We start from the raw sequence: 23,939 nt of genomic DNA, 5'->3' as shown, positions 1-23,939 counted from the left end.
ATCATTTGCCTACGAGAGTCCATGATAGGCAAATTCACTGAAAAATAACCTGTCACTAAAAAGGGGACATGATAGTCCACCCCTCTTGAAATTGCTTGCCTTCAAGCAATCTCAAAGCTGGATGCTGCAAAATATCTTCTCCCTCCCATGTGGCATCCTCCTCGGGTAAATCTCTCCACTTCATCAGGTATTCTCTGATGGTCCTCCTGTGGAGCTGTCTCTCTCTGCTATCAATGATGCACTCGGGAACAAGAGCTAATTTTCCTTCATCATCCAATGGAAGTAGAACTGCTGAAGGCACAACATGCTGACCTAATGCCTTCTTGAGCCATGACACAGGGAAAACATTGTGCACCTTGCTATCTGTTGGAAGCTCAAGCTCATAAGCCATCTCATTTATCCGCATGATAATCCTGAAAGGGCCATAGTATCTAGGCTTAAGCTTCTCTGACCCCCTCTTCCTGAGAGTAGATTGTCGGTAAGGCTGCAGCATGAGGTAAACCATGTCACCAACTTCAAAATTCCTCTCTGTCCTCTTCTGATCTGCATACTGCTTATGCTGATTTTATGCTTTGGCAATATTATCTTTGAGAGCATCAACAATAGCCTTGCTCTCCTGAAGCAAATCTCCAACACGAACTCTAACATCACTCATAAGCAAATCAACAAAGCTTGGTGCATTATAGCCATATAGTGCTTTGAAAGGAGTCATCTAAATAGAAATGTGATAGGTAGTATTATAGCAATACTCACATAAATAAATCCATCTAACCCATGCTTTCTGTTGACTAGCTATGTAGTTCCTCAAATATCCCTCCACCTACTTATTTACTATCTCTGTCTGCCCATCAGTCTGCGGGTGGTAACTGGTGCTAGGTATGAACTCCGTGCCACATAAACGGAACACCTCTTGCCAAAAATGACTCAAGAACCTGCTGTCCCTGTCACTCACTATGCTCCGAGGAATCCCATGTAGTCTGAAAATCTCCTTGAAAAAAACTTCAGCCACCTGCACTGTCGTCTAAGTAGTAGTGATGGGTAAGAAGTGTGCATACTTCGTCAACTTGTCTGCCATCACATAGATGCAATCTCACCCTTGCGCCTTAGGCAAGCCCCTAATGAAATGGATGGATATACACTCCCACTTTCTGTTAGGAATGGGAAGTGGCTGTAGGAGCCCTGCTGGAAAGGTGTGCTCTTGTTTGTTCTGCTGACAAACAGGGCACTCTCTAACATATTGCAACACATTTGCCTTGAGCCCTTTCCATGTGGACTGCTCCTGTACCTGCCTGTACCTTTTGAAGTATCCAGGATGTCCAGCTGTAGGTGAATCATGAAGTGCTCTCATAACAATACGCTTCATCTTCGATCCCGGGACTAAGAATATCTTGTTCTTGTAGATAATCAAATCATCCACAAGTGTATACCTGGTATCAACGACTGTCCCATCAATAATCCCGGATGCCCATGAATCTCTAGCATACTCAACAATGATCAAGTGCCTCCAATCCTCTGATATTTGAATCATAGCACTAAGATATGGTCTACATGACAATGCATCTGCTACCACATTCTGAGTCCCTTTCACGTAGGAGATGTCAAAATCATAGGGCTACAATTTATTAACCCACTTTTGCTATCTGTCATTGAGATCTCTCTGTCCAAGGAAATGTCTCAAACTATTGTGTTCAGTTTTAATGCAAAACTTACCACCCACCAGATATCGCTTGAATTTAGCCAATGCATGCATAATAGCCAACATCTCCTTGTCATATATACTAAATGATCTCTCTGGCCCATTGAGCTTCCTACTCTCAAATGCAATCGGGTGCTTGTCTTGCATAAGAACAACACCAATACCCTCACCAGATGCATCACACTAAAGCTCAAATGGCTTCGAGAAGTTGGACAATGCTAACATAGAGCACGTAGTCATGATCTCCTTGAATCTCTCAAAGCAAGCCTGTGCCTCAAGGGTCCAAACAAAGGCTCCCTTCTTTAGCAAATCTGTCATAGGAGCTGCATGACGTAAATATCCACTGACAAATCTGCGGTAGAAACGACACAACCCAAGAAACCCTCTCAACTGTGTCAAGTTCTCTAGAGTAGGCCAATCCACAATAGCACGGATCTTATCAGGATCCATCCTTACTCCATCTGCACTAATGATGTGACCCAAATACAATAGCTATGTCATGCCCAAATCACATTTGGACTCCTTGGCGTACAAGGACTCCGACTACAGGATCCCCAAAACTGTCTCCAAGTGCTCCATGTGCTCTTGCCAAGTCTGACTGTAAATTAGAATATCGTCAAAGAAGACTAACACATACTTCCTCAACCGGTGACAGAAGACCCTGTTTACGGTGGACTGAAAAGTAGCTGGCACATTGGTCAGCCCAAATGGCATGACCACAAATTCAAAGTGCCCGCAATGACATTTGAAGGCAGTCTTCTCAATATCTTGCTCTCTAACTCTAATCTAATGGTAGCCGGATCTCAAATCAATCTTCGTGAAGTAACATGCACCGTGAAGCTCATCAATCAACTCATCAATCTGTGGAATGGGGTACTTGTTCTTGATTGTCCTTTTGTTCAACACTCTATAATCAATGCACATCCTCAATGTACCATCCTTTTTCTTCACCATCACAATCGAAGAAACAAAAGGAGACTTGCTAGGCCTGATGTGTCCCATCGCAAGAAGCTCCTTGATGGTTTTCTTGATCTCATCCTTAAGCCTCTTAGGATGCCTATATGGTGTAATCATCACAGGTTTAGCACCCTCCTCTAACTCAATGATGTGCTCAATACCTTTGTCTGGTGGTCTGCCAGGTGGAATGTCGCTGAAGACTCTGTCATACTTCACTCTCAACCTCTGTATGTTTGGGTGATACTCTGTCTTATGCTGTCCCTCCTGTGTAGGCATGAGAGTACATATGGCTGCCCACTCAATGTTATCATGTCTGGCTACCCTCTCCAGCTGTCTAAAGGAAATAATCATGATGTCTCCATTCCTGATGGCTCTCAAAATGTGTTGCTTCCCATCTACCTCAAACTTAATCTCCATGTCATTCAATCTGAAGGTGACCTCTTCCAATGAGCACAACCACTCCATCCCATGAACAATATCCAGATCACCCATGTTGACAACATGGTAGTCCGCCTTGAACTCATAGTTGTTCAGCCGTAAAGGCAAATTTCTAACCATCCTGTTACACTTAAGAGTGTAACCATCAACAACCTATACTCATAGTCCCTCAAACTCCTCAGTCATAATTCCACGACATTCAACAAAACGTGCATCAATGAAATTGTGCGTAGCACCTGTATCGACCAAAGTAATAACTCTTTGCCGTGCTAGAACACCATGCAGTCTAAAAGATCCTTCCTGCTGAATGTTAGAGAAGCGTGCCTCATGTAAGTGCAACTTGGGCTCCCCCTTAGTCTTTGGAGCTTCTGCTTCTGCCTCGGGCTTTGCATCACTATGATCAACTTCATGTCCAGAATTATCAGAATCTGAACCCTCGTAGTAAGGCCACATAACCTTGTTGGCCTTCCCCTTAGGCCTCATAGGACAATCATGATCTCTGTCGTAGGGACCCTTGCAGTAGAAACACAGCTTCTTCTTGCACAAATCATTCAGTGGCTCCATATCCAAAGGTGCAATAGACTTACCCTTGGTGTCACTTTTTTTGCCCTTGTTTTTATCAAACTTCTTATTGTCCTTGAATGAAGAAGTGCTCTTGGAGGTGAACCTGCTGGAGAGTGCTGTGAGCTCCATGCTTTGTGCCTTCCTCATAGCCTCCTACAATGAAGGGGGATCAAATGCCTTGATCCACCCCTTTAGAGGTTCAAACAACCCCTCTGTAAATAGTATAACCAACCTCCTCTCAGACACATCTTGCACCATCACTCATAATCTCTGAAACTCATTGATGTAGACCTCCAAACTGTCTGTCTGTCTCAGTTGTGCAAGATCACAGAAGAAGACCTCCGAGTCTTTCTTATCAAAGTGCTCTACCAATCTATCCACAAAACCTTGATAGGATGTCACATAATTATGCTGCAATGTAACCATACCATGTGACCACCAATCACGTGCTATGCCCTCTAAATGCAAAGTGGCATACCTGATAGCATCTGTCTCTGAGATAGGCCTCAATGCCAAGAATGTATCTAACTTATGGATCTAGGCTTGTGCTATCATTTGTCCACTGCCGTCGAAAGATGGTAAGGTGAGCTTGCTAGCAGCTCGCTACAACTCACTGTCCTGACCTCCTCTAGGCCTCCAGTTCTGCCTACTACTCATGTGCTCTCTTCTCTGACTTAGGTAGCGATCAAAATTTAGCAACTCAGGAACATGTGGAGGTAGTGCCTGCCATTCTACATCTGCAGCTCGAAGATCATCTTGAAAGTCCTTTGGCATATCATCCTCCATTGCCTCTTGGGTCGCCTCTCTAAGGAATGTAGGACGTGTAGGCCTATTTGCAGTCCATGACCTGTGCCTAGGAACACCCTGTGAACCTACTACACTCCTGTTATCTTGCTTTGGTGTCCCCCTACCCTGTTCCTGATTCTTCGGCTGAACAACTCTCTCCATCATAGTAGTCAATGCATGTATAGAGTGAACTATCTCCTGCTGTCCAGTAGCCATAGCCCGGAAGAAGTTTCTATCCTCATCATCATCAGTCCCGGGGAGTCTAGGTGGACTTTGCTACTGTCTTTTCACCCATAGTAAGCATATCTCTGAATTCCTGCTCACCCTCAGGTGCTGCTCTCCTGCGTGTATAATACCTGTGATACCCAAAAGCTGAAGAATGCATAAAGATTCTTTACCCAACAGGATGGCAAGAACACCGCTCTGATACCACTATAATGGCCCTTTGCCAATAGGCCACTAATAACCACTAATACTGAACTGTGAAATTTTGTCAAACACTTGGCATGCAAACTAAATACACCGTTGAAAGTAAAATGCTGAATAAAGCAATTTGTTGTGCAACAAATCTACTCAAATAGTTGATATAAAATAGTGCCAATATATTCATTCAATGATAACCAAATGCTTTTACATATAATATGCGATTTTCAATTCAAGGCATTACAACATGGCACATTACAAACAAACCCTTACTGGCTGAATGTAACTGAGAATTTCTTGCAACTCCAAACTGAAATGAAAGAACTCGGATTGAGCAAATGCTGGAAACTGAATGCTGAAGACGAAATGATGAAAATGCAACTCCAACCTGCCCTCAAACTTGCTGACCGTACGGCCTACAGGTATAGCCGTACATGTACGGATTGGTATGACACCTTGCAAAAATAAATAATGGGCTGAAAGGTGCCGATAATGGTATAGAAATAATTGCCAGGCTCCAAGGAAAATTCTCCTAGAAAATAAAAATCAAACTTCTAGCCAACAGTGAGATATGAGGAAAAATGTATGTCCAGGCTGAAAATCGAACCCTGCTGGAAATGTCTAAATACCAAATAAGCCCAACTTGAAGTGGCTGAAGACCACATCCAAAGTGCAACCCTTCAAAGGATATTTCACCTCCTCAGTTATGCAAATCCTTAGGAGACTCCGTTTCTAATGATCAAATGACAATCTGCAGACCAAGATGGCACCACAAATGCTCAAAGAGAAAAGTAGTGTAAACTCAAGTCATGGGATGTCCAAATGAGAGGCCAAGCACTCTATTTATGCACTTTCCTAAGAAGCCACTAAGAACTTCTAGAAGTATCCGTAAAATATTCTTATGAAATCCCTTTGTCATGCACTTTATATAAAAAGTAACTTTATAAAATAAAAAGTGCAACTCAATTCAAAATTATAATATTTTGGCCCTACATAACACATAAAATAAAAATATGATAAACCCCATCTCTCCAAGAGCAAATAAGACCATCCAATCCCCAAATAATTATCAAAATGACTCTCTCACCAAAATCATCTGCCTATGAGAGTCCATGATAGGCAAATTCATTGAAAAATAGCATGTCATTAAAAAGGGGACATGACATAAAAACCGTATTACAATTAGATTAGAAATACGAAAAAAGACCATGTATTTGCTGTGTGAACTTTGTCTAGAATCTACTGCAACCTGAACTAGGTTGGCGTCCAATCCACTAAGAAGAGCCTCAAGGTGTCCGTCTCAAGATCATGAAACTGAAAGCAAAGCTTTGACTTCCTCAAGGGAAACTGGAAAACGGTATCCCAATCCAAGCATAATCCAAGCATGTTGAAATGAATGGGACTTCCTCCTTTAATGCTCAAATAGTGACTCTTCAACTTCCTTCTGTTGTCTTTTCATTTTATTTCCCTTGTAAATACCCCTTGCTGGCTCTAGCTAGAACAAACACTATTTTCCTTAATTATTTAGTAGTTTATCGTTGTTGTTATTTAGGCTCTTTGGAATGCATTTTCTTTTTTTTGTTGTTTATCGTGCTGGGTAAAGAAATTAATGCATACATACAATAGATGAGAACAATAGAACTTCTTCCTTTATTCGCGTATGCCAAAACATTACATTATGCTTCAATGATGATTACAATGCTTCCCGAAGGGGTTATTTATACTCATCGAAGGGCCTTTCGGAAGGTTCCCGAAGAAACCCGTCGGGCACAAGTCGGCTACATAACAAATAATGTATACTAATCTACCCGTCGGCTCATTTACAATAATGTACTGATTACATCATCGCCCCCCAAAAAGAACAGTCGTCTCTAGACGACAATACAACAAAATTTGACCTCAAACCCGAATCAAGATACTAGGCAGGGGGACGGGTCCGTGCTCTCAGATCGCTCAGCTCAGCTTGAAGCTTGTAGACCTGCTCCTTCTGAACCTTCAACTTGGCCTCCGCTTCCATCTGAAGCTCCAACACGGATTGCCGCTGTCCATATCACCTCCTGTGTCTATCCGAGATCTCTTCTGTCCTATAGAACCCTTCTGCCCAATAGCTGTATCCAAGTGCTTCCACCGTATGATAGGAGGTTCCCCGGGAGAAAGTAGTCTAGGTTTTTCCTCTAAGTCGTCCTCTGGGATCATCCATGCTGCTGCATCGAGAAAGAGACCAATGGTGTAGTGTGGCATATAGAAGGTCTTATGCTGGAGAGTCATGAACTCATGCATACGCTCAGCCAACACAGACGCCCAATCATGTACTTTTTCGTTCATTATTCCTTTCATCATAGATGCCTGCGAAAATGAGATATTTGATGCCCTAGATGATCCTGTGAGCGTGCTCTTGACCAAGTCCATCAAGCATCGCCATGGTCCTTCCTGAATGTCAGTTTTCTTTAAACCCCTTCGCTTCGATGTCTCAACCAATGTCACTTGCTGTGCTTCAGTCATATCTACACATACTAGTCTAATCAAAAATAGCTTTACCTCCTTAGAATTTTTTTTCGGTTGAACCTTTTTGCCTTGCGGCCCTGGAATGCGAAAGACTCATGTGAAATCAGTTGCCTTGAATTAGACCACCAAGTCCCTGTCCAAATACTCAAATGTACTCCTCCGAGAAGCTCTGCCATAGGTCTCAATCATAATGCGCAGGAACCCTTCATAATCTTGAATGCAAAAAAAGGCATCCAAATAGCCCATTCCACCTGTGCTCTTCTGATGCTGGCTTTTACTGGATGCATATCAGGGGTTTCTTGCCACCATTTTCTGCAGTCCATTCCACTCAAGCCCTCAAATTGTATAGTTTGTGGTGTGATTTCAACTATTGCAGGTGTCAGGGGCTTATGCTTTTGCTTGCTGCTGGTGCCTTCATTCTGATTTCCTGTACTGGACATGTTCATGCCCTCCCCAACTTCAGACTTCCAGTTACTTTTTCCACTTCCTTTTGCCTGCAGACTCCATTACCGTTTGGTTAGTTATTATACTCTCCTTTCTCCAAGCATACAGATCTGTATGACAACGTCCAACAATGAGGAATTCTTATGGCTTAGAGATTTCATACGGTGGTAGTAGATGATTTTCTCAACATAAAATTCATTTGAAAGTCCGTACGGTAACCACTAGAGAATCTAGTCTTCAGAAATCCGTATGACAATCCATATGTACAGCTTGTGTTAAAAACATATAAAGAAAAACTTTTAAATCCGTGCATGCATGAGAAAACCCTACGCTAAACTAGAAGGCATAACCATGCACTAAGTTTTAAATCCGTATGCCAACCTTAGGAGCTCAAAATCCGTACGCCAAGTGCTCTGTGAGTGGCAAATTACAAATGTAGTCTTCAATTCCCTGTTGGGAATCTGTACGGCTGCAATGCCAATCAAATGTCAAGTGAAATCCGTACGGCTTGAATGATTCAACCCATACCCAAAATCTGTACCCTCACAGGGCTTATAAGATTTCCATACGGTGACCATTTAATAACCTTACAGAACCCATATGCCAAGTGAAATGAAGGAAAACTGTATGGTGTAGGTTCAGAATTAATGCCTTTCAAAATTTGTACACGGTTTATTGGAATCCGTACACTGGGCAAGTCAAAAAATTAGATAACAAATCTGTACACTAGGAAGATAACAAATCCGTACGCTAGGAAAGTCCATACACCATGCTAGAAATCCGTACAGTGGTCTTGCAATTAAATATCAAAATCCATACGGTGGACAAGCTTCTAATAAAACTGTACAGTAACTTGGCTTGAAGATCCGTATGGTGGCTGGGTTTCCAAAATTTGTACGGTGACTTTTCACTTTTTTTTTTTTTTTTCAATTAAAAAAAAAAAAATACAGCAGACTTAGTTTTCCATCCGAACATTGTCGCCATTTTGCAATTGTCGCCATCTTGGAGACAATTTTTGATGAGTTTTATCACCTTCTTGCTAATTATGGAGTTGTGTATTAGTGTGAATGGATCAAGCTGTTAGTGAAATTCTTCTTTTCCTTCAGTTTTATCTCACTGTTATGCCTATTCTATAAAGCCTATTCTATAAAGAGTGCAATGTGCAGGTTGTAGATTATGCTACATGAATGTCATAGGTTCATTATTGTGAAAGTTATCTTTTCCTTTATTGGGCAAGTATGCGTTTAAACTTTTCTGCAAAACACTGATGTGCATGCATCACAGAGGCAAGTTTTGTGAATCTATTATTGATTTTTTGGATTTCAAATGTTAGAGTTTATCTGAATGTCATCAGTTCAAACTTTAGGTGCAATCACCATAGGTTTTGTTTTGCTTTTCCATATCTTTCTATCTCTTCCCTCATAAGTTTTTAGGTTTTAAGTGAAGCATCTGATAGGAACTGGCCTAGAAACCGGAGGTCTCACTTCATTGCCTCTCTCACGTAGAAGTGATTCCTATGTTATACCAGGATTACTGAAGTCATTCAATTTAGTATCGGGTCCAAATTCTGGTACTCAACAATAAATTTAATTATTATTATTATCAAATTCTATTTGAGGAAAATAGGGGACATGGCACAATGTCTCCCAAATGTCTTTAAGCTTCATGATGAGTTTGCTGACCTCATCCTTGCTTCCCTTCAATTTATCAGCATACATTTCAGCAACCTAAAAAATATAATCCCTGTCTAAAAGAAAATACATATAGTCAGATTCCATTTATCCAAGAGCTACTTTGACCACTTGCGATTCTGCAAAATAAGAGTCCCCTTTCATGCTATTCTATCTCCTTTCGATCCAAGCCTTCTAGTAGAGGTCATCAATGGTCTAGAGTCATCATAATGTGCTAAGGCTGCAACAACCACATCCTCTGAGACCTTTACCTTACATCTTAGAGATTTTTGGCCTTGCCTTTGGTTGTCTCTTCATTTTCCTTTCTTGTGTCTATTTTTTTCTATTATTTTAATCTAATTTGAGCATAGGGAAATAATAATGAAGTGATTCTATTAATTTTTCAATCAACCGCAATTGAGCCATTTTAATACTTTGTTAAATTAATTAAATTATAGTATCTTTATGATTTACTTTCGATAGATAATTTTAAATAATCAAGCTCTTTACATTCACAACCTTATTAAATATTAGTATTTCAAGATTGCATTAAAATGTCTTCTTGATATAATGGATATTATTATATTTTTATAATTTATTTGTCTTGTATAATGTGTCGGTTTTTGAATTCTATTACTATTAGCTATGCTAGGTGATCTAGGTACCTTCTTGAGAATGATGTTTTGGGAACGGTAGAAATTTCCAATATGGTATTCATTCTTGTTTTTCTGGTATTAACCAATATAAACTCTTTCTTGTGAACATTATGTTAAATTATTTGTTCTCTTCAATCAGCTTTTATATGCCTATGTTCTTATCCCAATTCTTGCTTGTGATGTTACAGAATGTGACACTTGCAAAAGCAGCACTGAGAATTGGTGCTGGTAACATGGTTAATGGAATTCTCCGAAAGATAGCTTCTTGTAAGGTATTTTTTGTCTTAATGGACAAATGGCAAGAACATTTTGAACTTTGTTGAACATTTTAACAATTATTTTATCTTATTATAGACATTCTATATATTTGTTAATCATTGAATAGGTTGTTTCAGGAAAATGATACACTTCCCCTACCAGCAGTGGAAGGTGATTCCCGCTCAAAGGCACGTGCCCTTGGAGTAATATATTCACATCCAGTTGTAAGTCTAAACCTTTTAAATTATTTTTTAAATTTTGATTTGTTTATATCCTTCATGATGCTAGATTCTGTTTATTTTTGATCTTTTCTAGTTCTTTCATTTGGTTTGCTTTATGTTTTATATTTAAACTAGATCTAACTTTATTCACGATAACATGCATAAATTTACCAGCAAGAAATGATTTTAGAGACCTAAGAAGATATTTAAAATGGTTATTTTATTCATTTTTCTCCTTTAGCTCTATCATCCTAGTGATGGATCACAGAGTGTGATCCAAAATGTTGATTTAAAAACAGAAACACAATCTGCCCAGAAAACACAGCGAACATTTAAAATGGCTGTTAGTTGATAGTATAATGACAATATTTCCACGGTTAAAATGAATTACAGAGTATCTAGTAGAAAATTGTGTATAGATTTTTGTATTAGCATTTTCAGAGGATACTCTAGAATGCTTTGTATTCCTAATCAAGAAGAGGAAAATACATTAATATGTAAAACCTAAGTTACCGATGCTGGTTCTGATGCTGATGTGGGTGCAGGGTGCTGATGGATTTTGGATGCGTTTGGGTGCGTTCATATATATATTTATAGGTATACTATAATTTATGTATGCAAAGAAATGCAAGAAATATACAAAAATAAACCATTCCATAGCAATTAGCATATTCAAATTGAAAAAACAATAATGTCTAATTAGTAAATTACTCAAGTTCAAGATTCTAATGCAATTCGAATTACAAAATCAAAACATAGTTTATGGTTCAATATTGATTAATCAAGAGTCAAGGCTCAAGATTCACAAATCAAAATCAATCAATCAGAATCATAAGAATTCTCAAAAAATCCACATTCTCATAATTTCCTTCTGCTGCAACACTTGCAAGTTCATTTGAACCAAACATGGTTCGAATTGTGCTAGATGCACATGCTATGGTGTTATGAACATCATCATTTTTCATCACAATAAGATCCTGAAGTGTTGCATCCAAGTTTGCACATTCAGAGGCTACATCCCAAAGCTTGGTTGACCCTTCCTTGTATCCATCCTCCTTACGTGAAAAAAGACGCAAGTTGGTTTGTATATAAACCAAGTCCTCAGCTTTCTTTGAGCCCAACTGGCTATATTTCACTAAATAGATATAGGAGTATGTACTCCAATTCCATTCAGCATAAGAACTTGCAACCTGGATAGTGTTTATAAAAATTAAACATACAAATGAAAACCAAATTAAAGAATGTTAAACACTAAAGTGTAGAATACAATTGCTAAATTAAAAAAAAAAAAAAATGAAAACTTGTGAGGATCTTAATTGCAAGAGGTTGTAGATTCTTGAATGTTTGACCATACATGTACCACCATGTGATAGCTTCCATGTCATTTTGGTCTTTTATTGCATATGGTGTAAGTTTTGATCCTGAAGCAAATAAGCCAAATTCTAGCCTCACCTTTTTGTGCATTTCATCATCTGGGAAGAGTCTTGCAAATGCAATGTAGCACCTAGTAGCAACTACTTTATCTGCATATGGTGCAATTCTGTTAGGCATAGCCAATATTTCCTAGCTATAGTACCTTGGAGATAAGGCTTATGCAAGGAGGTGCAATGGGGTAGTCATCTTCTCCCAACGATGATGAATGATTGCCTCCACCTTTTTGCACAAGGCTTCCCATTCTTTGGGGTTAGTCTCATGTGCTTGTATGGAAAGCTTTACCTTTTCTACCCTGGTGTCCATGCCATCGTACACATCCCCCAAGCAAGGTGCATCTGTATTGGCAAAGTGTAGCATAGTCATGACTCAGGATAGGCTCTTTGAAATCTAAAACAAGTTGCACACGAGCCCACCTATGCTCATCCAAGACCCCACCCTTGACCTTCGAGTCTCTCTCTGAATTTGAAGCTTTCCATACAACCCATTGGTTACAAAGAACCATTTGACTCAATGCTGATCACACCTTGAGGAGTCGTTTCATAAAAAAAGTATGAGATGCAAATCTAGTGTCAACAAGCTAAGCAAGTTGACAATATGATAGAAAATCTAAAGAAAAGTTATAAACAAGAAATAATTTGATAATTGAACATGAATATAAAACTTATTCAAAATAAATAAATGAGACTAAGTAATTACAATTTTAAATTTACCTTCAGCAACTCCAACTTGGAGGATGATTTGAATATAGACAGTGACATGTGGTTTGTCACAAACATTTGTATCTCCTCTCCCTCTTGGTATATTTGCTTCACCCAATGTATTTGGGTACCAATTCGTTGCATGACCAAGTTGAGAGAGTGTACGGTGCATGGTGTCCAAAAAATATGGTCGTATCGAAACTTAACCAAAGCACCTACACCGCTGCAATTCTTGGCATTATTTGTGATCTCCTGGACAACATTCTCACTAGCCACCATCTCTATTGCCTCAATGAGAATTCTAGAAATGAATTGTGAATCTTTAACTTGTCTTTCACAATCAATAGCCCTCAAAAACATTGCTTCTTTGGGGGACATTGCAATCACATTTATCAATGGTTGATTTCTTGTGTCTTGCCATCCATGAGATAGTTTTTAGGCTGAAAGTTTTCTGAGATGTCCTAATTGGTTGAAGAGCTTTGTCTATAGGAATTTTTTCTTTTTACAAAAGAATAGCATGCACCTTTTCATACCTGGGGCTAATGTAATCAGTTGGCGCTCTAAGGATGACTGTAACCATTTCCTTCCAATATGGGCATTTGACCAAATTGAAAGGAAGACCATTGGAGTAAAGGTAATGCGCAATTGCTTCATCAACAATCTCTCTTGCCTCCATTTTGAATGCTTGGTCTTCCTCTTCTTCTCCCAGTTCTTTGTCTTCCTCTTCCACTTCCAAGAATGGATGTTTGGAGGATGCAACAGGGTCAGTGGGCACATTCACTTTTCTCTTTGTGGATGAAGGTTTGTAAAAACTTGTTTTTGATTTGCTCACTAAATGATCAACAACTTATAGCTTTTCTATAAATCTGGCTAACTGTGCATCGCTCATCCTTTTTTCACCTTTGCTTCTCTTGCACAACGTTATTCCTTTACCAGTAGGGCCCATAAAATGAGCTTTGATCTGAGAAAATGAACTGTTGAATGGTTTACTATTATGACATAAATTGCATTTGGACATAAATTGCATTTCCAAATGCATGACCCACCTACTGAATCTTGTGATAATCTTGTCATGTGTCTCCATAATGGAGATGCCACATCAATATTGAAGTTATCCCTTCGTTCAACTTGCCCCGCTGCTGAACTTTGACTACCAATAGTGGCCATTCTTGCACAATAGAAACTATGAATCTAGTAAGAAAAATAAATTAAATTAGAAATATTTAAATAAACTATGAACATAAAAATACAAGTGCAAATATACGATACAAAAATACTAAAAAAGGATAGCTAAACTTGTTCTTTCATTTCTTTCTAAAAAAATGAAAAAAAATCGGAAAAATTCTTTCAAAACTTGAAAAATTCATGAACATCTAAAAAAAAAATCCCAAACAAAGCTCATGAAATGGATCAAATACTTACCTTAAATGCATAGACATCCTTTGTAGAAGCTATTAGACACCCTACAAATGATCCTCTTCAGGAATAATGACCTTGCTTTCAAAATGCCAAAATGGAGACCAAATGAGAAGAGAGCTAGCTGTAAACAAAATGAGAGGAATGAGCAATGAATGGCCTACATTAGGGCCATTTTACAGTTTTGGGGCAAAAAGGAGAAAAATAATAATTAAAAAAACTAAAATAACACACATTATATTGTGTTACTTAAGTGACTTGGCGCCTAAAAATCCTAGATGCTCTATGGATTCAGCTGGATGCGTGATAGATGGTTGATGGATGCTTTTCCAGGCATCTCATGAGAACCTGTAGGCAGAAGTCGTGCTTTTTGCCCACCTCCATGACGCTTCCACAAACATCCATGCATCCTTGTGCATCCGCACCAGCATCGGGGCAAAACTAGCATGTATCAATATCTTAGTGTAAAACATTACAAAACTAAGAAAATGTAAATTAAGGTGTAAAATGTTTACCGTACGGGGTAAACAGTTTAATGCATACAAACAATAGACAAGAACATGTAACAACAGTACTCGTTTTATTATTTGCATATATGTCGAAGAGATTACATAATGCTTACAATGATGATTACAATGATCTTGGATGGTGTACATATACTTCCCAAAGAACCTTCCCGAAGGGATCCGTTGGCTACATAACAATAACCTTCCCGAAGGGCCCGTCGGCTACATAACAAGAACCTTCGCGAATGGGCTTGTCGGCTGCTTTACAATTTTACTGACAACATCATCCCCCAAAAAAGAAAAGTCATCTTTGGACGACAATACAACAAAACTCAAAATAACCAAGGTACATCAATACATAAATACTAAACAGAGGGATGCGTCCTTGGCGTAGTAGCCGTCCTGCCCTCAACTCGTTCACCTCTGCCCGTAGCTTGGAGACTTGCTCTTTCCTAACCTTCAGTTCTGCCTCTACCTCCATTTGGAGCTTTAAAGTTGACTGTATCATCTCTGCAATTTCTCCCAACTCTTTCTCCTTTCCTGCTGCCACTTGTTCCTTTTCTGCTGCCAACTTTTGTAGCTGATTCTGTCTGTCTAACAGGGCTGTCCTCTCGGATTCCTAGGCGGCCCTCTTTGAGGCTAACCTCACAGCTGACTCCTCCCGAGCCCTATTAGCTGCTACCTGATTTGCGTGACTTCTTTGAAGAGTCTAATACGTCTCGCTGTATAACTTCACTATCTCGTGAGTCAGAGCCTCTACTCGGCTCTCCATCCCAAGATCTCTCATCGTAGCCCAGTCTTGTCACATCTCTATAGTCTCCACATCCAGCCATCCCCCTTCCTCAAAAAAAATTGTAAAGGCAGCTGGGCATCCTAAACTCATAAAAGATATGACTCCCTCCAACTCCTTCACTACTGAGTCCAATGCCTAAGTCTCTGTTGAAGCTAACACCTGGCGAGCCTGAGTCGCTAGAGCTGCTGCATCAGCAAGAAATGCCTCTCTCATCCCTATCTCCCACACTACTGGATGTTCTTGTTGCACACCCATAGCCCTCTCTACTGCTTCTGCCATACGCTCCACAACACTATGTGACGATCCCACATCCTGTACTGGCTCTGCTACTTGTGCCTGCTGAGTGTCTTCCTCCAGAATTTCGTCCCGCGTAGGTGTGCATATTTTCCATTCGAGGTATTGGAGTACGATGGAATTGCGTACTCAAGTAAGTATTCAACCTTTGAGCTCTACTCTCCCTATCATGCTCAGGTAACGCTAAGAGTGCTGCATCCACCGTAGCTACTGCATCTGAACCCACTATATCCAAGTGCACACCGGGCGTATTTTGGCTCTCCGCTATATTTGGTACTGGTAGTTCAGGTACCTCCATGGTAGTCTCCTCTCTCTCCTCCGGTACACTCTCTACTGTAGGTGCCACAGATTCTGCTGTTGGTTGTGCTTCGGCAAGTGCCACTGTTTTTGCTACCAAAAGTGCTTCAGTAGGAGTGGGTATACTCTCTTGGTTGACGGGTTGTGCCACCCGTGCAAACCCTATGGCAAACCCGACTGCTGGTCGGATTGGGGGAGGCCTTACCCCGTGTTGCCAGGGTGTTGCTACTCTAACTGCCTGTTGTGGTGCTGCAGTCATCACTATTGGCTGTCATGTTTGTCCAAACCCTGGTATATGTGCCATGTGTAGACCTGTTGGGACTAGGTAGGAAGTGGCAGATAGTGTAGGGCACAGAAATAATAAGGGAGTGGTTGCGACAATCTCAACCTCTTCATCATCATCTTCCCCTTCCTCCTCTCCCATGCTATTCTACTCGGAAGATGTCTCTTGTCGTCCGTTGTCTGTATCACCTCTTGTATCTAGTCAGGGTCTCTTCTACCCTGTAGAGCCCTTTTGCCCAATGGCTAAATCTAAGCGTTTTCACTGCATGATAGTAGGTTCCCCCAGAGCTAATGGTCTAGGTCTCGCCTCCAACCTATCTTCTGGAATCATCCACGCTATAGCATCAAGAAAGAGACCTATGGCATAATGTAGCATATAAAATGTCTTATGCTAGAGTGTCATTAATTCATGCATACGTTCAACCAGCACAGATGCCCAATCATACGCCTTCCCATTCATTATGTTGTTCATCATGGATACCTGCAGAAAGGAAATATCAAATGCCCTACTTGATCCCGTAAGTCTGCTCTTTACCAAATCCATCAGGCATCGCCATGGTCCCTCCTGGATGTCTGTTTTCTTCAATCCCCTCCCTTTTGCTGTCTCAGCCAATACTTCTTGTTCTACTTCAGCCATATCTCTGCATACCAACCTAATCAAAAACATTTTTACCTCTGTGGATATCTTCTTAGGTTGTACCTTCTTTCCCTGTGGTCCTAGCATGCCAAACACCCGTGTGAAATCCGCTGCTTTGAATGAGACTACCAGGTCTCTTCCCAAGTACTCAAATGTGCTTTTCTGAGAGACCCTACAATAAGTCTCAATCATGGCGCGTAGGAAACCCTCGTATTCTCGAATGCAAAAAAAAGCATCCGAGTCACCCCTTCCACCTGTGCCTTTTTGATGCTGGCTTTTACTGGATGGTTGTTAGGATTTTCCTGCCACCACTTTCTACAGTCCATACCGCTCAATCCTTCAAATGCTATATTTTATGGTGTGATCTTAGTGGTTGTAGGTGCCTGTGCCTTACGCTTCTGCTTGCTGCTGCTACTGGTGCCTTCACTTTGGTTACTTGTTGACATTTTCATGCCCTTCCCAGATGTAGATTTTTCTAACTCTTTTTTTCCACTTTCTCTTGCCTGCGGACTCCATTTATTCTTAGGTTAGTTATTTCTCTACACATTATTTTCCTTCCCTAGAGTCCGTACAACCTTCCTCAAGCTTTATGGATGAAAGTTAAACAATCCCTCACTTGCACAGCTGAATGATATAGACTTCATACTTTTGCTTTAATTTGTTTAGGTTAGTTCATTTGACTGGCCGTATGGCCTTTCCTTTTTTACCCTTGCTCCAGAAATACTCAGACAGCTGTATGAGCTTCTGCTTGATTGCAATTTATTATCTTCTATGCCGTACAGGGAAAATAGAAGTGCAATCGCTGTACTGGGAGCATGGCGTATAGACAATGTAAAGACATTTAGAAAACCACACTGATCATACACGAACTAGAATGGCGTACGGTTTGTTGCAAGGAATTGCCGTATGAATTGTTAAACCCAGTATGCTATAGCCAGAGGAGCCCAAATTGATGGTGGTGGTTGAGTAGGAATCAAATCACAACATTGGGTGACTAGATGAGTGGCTGAATGAAGCCCTGAATTACTACACCACCATGATGTTGTAGAAGGGACCATACGGGCATACCATAGCTTAACCTCAGACACAAACTACGCCGTACCATATGATGCCTAATATACAGTATAAAATGGCCTTGCGTTTGGCTGTACGGTGACTGCCGTATACTTTACCCCTGTTTTCCTTGTATTGGAAGCATTTGGAATGTCGTACGGTGCCTACTAGATGCTATAGAATTGCCATATAGTGATTGCTAGCTGATGCTATACTGTATTGGCGTCACTGCCGTCCTCCCAATTTTCCGTACGGTGGAACACTAATAGGGCCGTACGACGTATTGCTACTCCTTGATTGTGTTTCATACAAACATGAGGGGCTCTAAAATGCCGTACGATCCTATTCTGAGATGCATGGACTGCCTTCCTATCATACTTTGTACGGTTTTTAAAATTTTCTCCTCTCCTTTGCTATATGGTGGTTAGTAGTATGCTCTCTTTGCCGTACGGTGACTAAAAACATTTTTTTTCTCCCTCTTTTTTTCTCCAATTTTTTTTAAAATTTTTTTTTTCCATTTTTTTTAATGAATTTTACTACTCGCTAATTGCTGACGGCAGAACAGGTCGCGCATGATATATTTTCAACTTGGAACTGTTCATTGTTTTCGGAATTTCCTGCCCATGCAATGTCCATAACTTTATTGCTCCGTTGCCACCTACTTCTTGGATTTGGTATGGCTTGACCAGTTTGACTTTAAATTTGCCTGGTCTGATTTCGTTTCGTCCATCATACTTCAACACCAGCTGTCCTGATTAGAATTTGTTTAGTTTCAGGTGTTTATCATGCCATGCTTTGCGCCTGTTCTGTGTCACCTCTGTGGCCCATTGTGCCAACAGCCGCTTCTCCTTGAGTTTGTTCAGATTATGCAACCTTTCCCTCAGGCTTTCCATGTCGGCCAACTTATTCCCCAGCATGATCCTCAGACTCAGTATCATAAATTCTGCTAGCACCACCGCCTATTGTCTAAACATTGACTGGAACGGTGTATGTCTCGTTGTCACCTTGTATGCCGTGTGATATGCCTAGAGGGCAGAGGGCAGCTTTTCCTCCCATTCTTCACCTTCGACCGCACATGACTTGTAGATGATTGCTACCATAATCTTGTTCGTAGCCTCAGCCTGTCCGTTTGCTCTTGGGTAGTACGGGCTTGATAGAGAGTGATATATCTTAAATTCTGTCGTTAACAGTTTAATGACGTGATTGACAAAATGCCCTCCACAGTCACTCGCTATCTGAAGTGGAATCCCATACTGAGTGATTATTTGTTCATATATGAATTTTGTTGTGCTGACCGCTGAGTTATTGGGTAGAGCCCGTGCTTCCACCCACTTCGTTAAGTATTTCGTAGCTACGAGTATATATCGACATCGGTGCCTTCGACTTACCCTCAGGGGTCCCACGAAATCCCATCCCCATTGTTTGAATAATTCTTGTGCATGTGAGGGGTGAAGTAGCATAAAATCTCTCTTTAGTGGTTTTCCGACCCTTTGGCAAGTGTCACACTCGATGACCCATTCACATGCATCATTGCACACTGTTGGCCACCATAGTCCTACGAACACTATTTTCTGCCCTATGGTATCAGGTCCCATATGTCCGCCTGCTGGACCCTCATGTGCTTCCTTCAACACTCTCGGTATTTCCTCCTCTTAACACACAGCATCGTAGGATGTGATCAGGCCCCATTTTGTATAGTAATCCATTAATCAATTGAAATGTACGGCTCCTTATTATTAATTTTTGCCTTTCATTTTGTGGCATATCCTTCGGTGGCTGTCTCGTGGAAAGGTACTCCCCAACACTCGTATACCATATTGGTAGTATTGCAATTTGAAATAACTGTGCATCAGGGAAATCATCATTCACTCTGTCCATCGGTTCACCTGTTTTAATTCGTGACAGATGGTCTGCACTGACATGATGCTTCCCAGGTCGTACAATGATCTTGAAGGTGAATTCCTGGAACAAAAGTAGCCTCCAACTGATTCTTCATTGGATGACAGGTTTTTTCACCAGGTACAACAGAGCCTGATGGTCCAGATAAAACACGAACGGTGTCGCCAACAAGTAATGTTAGAACTTCTGCACTGCATAAACCATTCCTAAGGCTTCCTGTTCAGTTGTCTATTTCTGTTTTGCTTTTGACAGTAGTCGGTTGGCAAAATATATCGGGTGATCTAACTCGTGGTTTCTTGTCTGCGCCAAAGTTGCTCCTATTGCACAATTGGATGCATCGACGTGAACATGGAATTCTTTGATCCAATCTGGGTACGCCAAGATAGGTGCTATGGCCAATCGTACCTTCAACCCTTCAAATGACTCATCCTGTTCTTTCTCTTGTTTGAACGATTCCCCTTTGCATGTTAACCTGTCCAGTGGGTATGGTACTTTGGCAAAGTTTTTGATGAATCTTCTATAATAGCCTATGTGTCCCAGGAATGACTTTACCTCTGTTACATTTGTAGATGGTTGCATTTCCATTATCACTTTGACTTTGTTTGGATCTGTTTTCAATCCCTCCTTGCAGACTATATGTTCGAGTAATTTTCCCTACGGGACCATGAGTCTACATTTCTTTGGATTAAAAGCGAGGCGCGCCCTTTGACATCTTTCCATGCATTCGCCCAACACAACTAGATGTTTGTCTTCGGTGCTGAATACGGACCGGTCATCCGGGAATGCTTTGAAATTTTTGACAGACATTTTGTCGAATATGTGTAGTATGATTCTTTCGAACGTAGCCGGCGCGTTGCACAGGCCGAATGGCATTTTGTTATATGCGTACACCCTGTCTTCTACCACAAATGTCGTTTTTAGCTTGTCCTCTTCTGCTATGCAAATTTGATTATATCCCAAGAACCCCTCCATAAATGAATAAATCTCATGTCCAGCTACCTCCTCCAATATGTTGTCTGTGAATGGTATCAGGAAGGGGTCCTTGATTGTTACTACATTGAGACATCTGAAGTCAACACATATTCTGATTTGGGTGGTATCCTTTTTCAGGGATATGACTATTGGTGACACCCATTCACTTGTTTGGACCTTAAAGATAATACCAGCCTCCAACATTCGGTTAATTTCTTTTGTAACACGCGCCGCATAATTTTTATTCATCCTGTAAGGTTGCTTCCGTACGGGCCCCGCACCTTTGACTAGTGAGATGCGATGAACACATAGCTCCGACGGAACTCCTTTCAAATCCTTATATGTCCAAGTGAATACATCTTTGTATTCCAAGAATATTTTAAATGCCACTGCTTTTAGTACTGGATTCTAGTTATCCCTCACCAGTATGATTTTTGGTTCAGCCTCATCTCCCAAATTCATGGTTTGTACTGTGGCTTTGTCATATCTTATCGGCTTCCCTTCACTGAATACATGTGCAGGTGTTTGATCTAGCAGTGCGTCCCCTTCTTTTATTTGCCTGAACTCTTTTAGAAATCCATCTCCGTTGTGCCCTTCCTCTATTGTTAGTATGTTGCAGCTCTGGAATAGCTCATATTCCTCGATCTGATAGTGAAATAATCCGTTGACCGAATCCAAATCATCGTCCGTCGATCCACCTTCCAACCGTAGGACTCCTTCCTGATCTGGTTCCATTCGCTGCTTCTCATCATCCTCTTCTTTGGAATTAGATGATAGAGCTTCTTCGCTCACCATTTGTGTGTGTAAATCAATAATGAATTTTTCGTCTTGTGCTTTCCAATGATAGTGTATTCTTTTTCTAGTTATGCTCAACCTTTGCTTGTATGAGCTATCCTCGGCCTAGAATGGCGTTATATCCTCTCCTTTCCAACCGGATGACAACGAAGTCGAGTAGGAACGATTGTGTTTCGATAGTTAGTGGTTGTGCAATCAGGACTCCTAATAGTTTGATCCCGTGCTGGTCTGGCGTGAGCAACTGGAAAGTTGGTGGCCACAGCATAGGTTGTCCTAACTTTTTCCATGTATCTTCTGGTAGGACTTTTACCCCAAAACCTTCGTCCACAATTGTGTCTGAAAGGACCGTTCCTAATATGCCCATCTCTATGACCACTGGATGTTGTTCAGGTGTGAGGGCTAGCATTATTGGGTTTGCTGCGCTTGCTCCACTTTCCTTCTTTCCATGTTCTCCCATTGGTTTGGCAGTTGGAGCGATGCTTGTGAGGGCCGATTGAAGTTGAGGCATTGTGAGGAGTAGATTGTTTATTTTGACTGGTACTTCAGTTTGTAATATTTGCCGTATGATGTTTTGTTCTGTGCAGTTCCTTGTTGAGGTACTAGTAGTGTCCTTTAGTTGTGATTTTGCCACTTGTGTTGTTTTCTCAATTTCCGCCTGTGCTTCGTCCAATCTCTTCTTTCCTTCTGTCAGGTCGAAGTACAGTTTTCCTTCTTTCTGTGTGATTGCCTGAACCTCCTCTTTGTCCGTCCCAATGGTGATCAAATTGACTCCTAATTTCGGGCACTTGGCATCTTAATGATGTCCAGGACCGCACCATCGACATAACAACTTTGGTGTATTCGCTGATATACAGTTTCATGCAACGTGGCCCCACAAATTACATGCTCGGCATTGAACCATCGGGTGGCCGCTCGCATCGTACTGAATTTGGTTGCGGCCCACATTATTATTGTTGGTATTGTTGTTTTGCCCTCTTCTATTATTTATGTACCCACCTGAAGTGGCACCATCATTGTTGGTGTTTCCGCTCTCTCCTGACGTGGAAGCCTCTTGTGTCAGGAGCACTTGTTAATGTCCTCTTGTTTTCATAATGAATGGACATTCTTTTGTGGAAGGTCCCATAATTTGGCAAATCTCGTAGAACTGGTTCTTCGGACAGGATCCCTTCGTGTGACCTTCTGTCTTACATTTTGTGCATCATAGCTCATTCCCTTCGTCGCTTTCTACATATTCTTAAATTCCTCCATCATTCGGATCATATCCTTTTGGAGAGCTCAGACTTTCTTGCTGCCCTTTTCGTCACCACTGGTATCTTCTTCCAAAAACACGTCATTTGAGTTGAATGAGCTACTTTTCTTCTTCTTTTTCGTTTTCTGTTCACTCTCTAAGTCCATCGCTCGATTGTATGCTTTGGTGTATGATTATGGTGGTACAATCTTCATTTTCTTCCTTAACTCTAGGTGTAGTCCTTCAATGAACCACCTCTTTTTTAGCCCATCTACCGGCTTACTTTCCATTTTATTTATTAATTATTTTAGTGTCCTGGCATATACGTAGACTGTTTTATTTTTTGCTTGCTTTGTGGTGTAGATTTCTGCTACCATCTCATTGTCGTCTCGTAGCAATTGAAATTCAGTGATAAACTCCTTTTTCATTCCTACCCATGTAGTTAATTTTTGGGGATCGACGTTTGGCAAACCAATCAACTGCTACACCCCTTAGGGTTGCTAGAAATTGTTGGACCATTCATCTATGTCGGTTATGCCATTCGCCGCCCAAATTGTTTCGCATGTCTTACAGTGTCTGATTGGATTGGTCGTTCCATCACCATAAAACTTTGGCAATTTTTCCTTCGATCTAACCATTACAATTTGAGTTGGAGGTACTTGTTGTGTGCCTGTGCTATTTTGTACACTCGTGCTGTTCTACACACGCACGTTGTTCTAAACACCCACGCTGTTTTAGACAGTCGTCTTATTTGCAACAGCCGCATTACTTAGTGAAAAAGGGTTTTCTTCAAGTCCTTCCAGAAGTGTATCGTAGACGAAGAGTTCACTCCACGCTCGTCCTCCCTCGACACTTTGAGCCGTGCAAGTTGATTCCCTTCCGTCTGGATTCTCTTCCCTCGACGTATATAGGTTCAGAAATTCCTCTCCTGTTTCTTCCACCAAATTCAACCACTGTTGAGTCTCTTCCAACAATTCCTTGGTGCATCAGTGTCCGTTGGCAATCTGCAGAAACCTT

The 23,939-nt window shown here is 40.9% G+C and overlaps 1 protein-coding gene across 1 annotated transcript in view; it reads left to right on the top strand.

The window, feature by feature from the left end:
• Positions 1-23,939, top strand: part of LOC149568044 (NOL1/NOP2/sun family protein / antitermination NusB domain-containing protein) — a 242,001-nt gene that overhangs the window by 60,540 nt on the left and 157,522 nt on the right. Inside the window, exons 5-6 of the mRNA XM_089821052.1 lie at positions 10,328-10,411; positions 10,535-10,621. Of these exons, the coding sequence (XP_089677178.1) occupies positions 10,328-10,411; positions 10,535-10,621 (171 nt within the window). The remainder of the gene's footprint in view (positions 1-10,327; positions 10,412-10,534; positions 10,622-23,939) is intronic.

The sequence above is a fragment of the Cupressus sempervirens genome, chromosome 3 (genome assembly GCF_028749045.1).
Source record: "Cupressus sempervirens isolate cs-2001-9-10 chromosome 3, ASM2874904v1, whole genome shotgun sequence".
In the NCBI taxonomy this organism is placed as follows: domain Eukaryota; kingdom Viridiplantae; phylum Streptophyta; class Pinopsida; order Cupressales; family Cupressaceae; genus Cupressus; species Cupressus sempervirens.
Note: the sequence above shows the minus strand (reverse complement) of the source record. Positions and strands in the feature narration are given on the sequence as shown.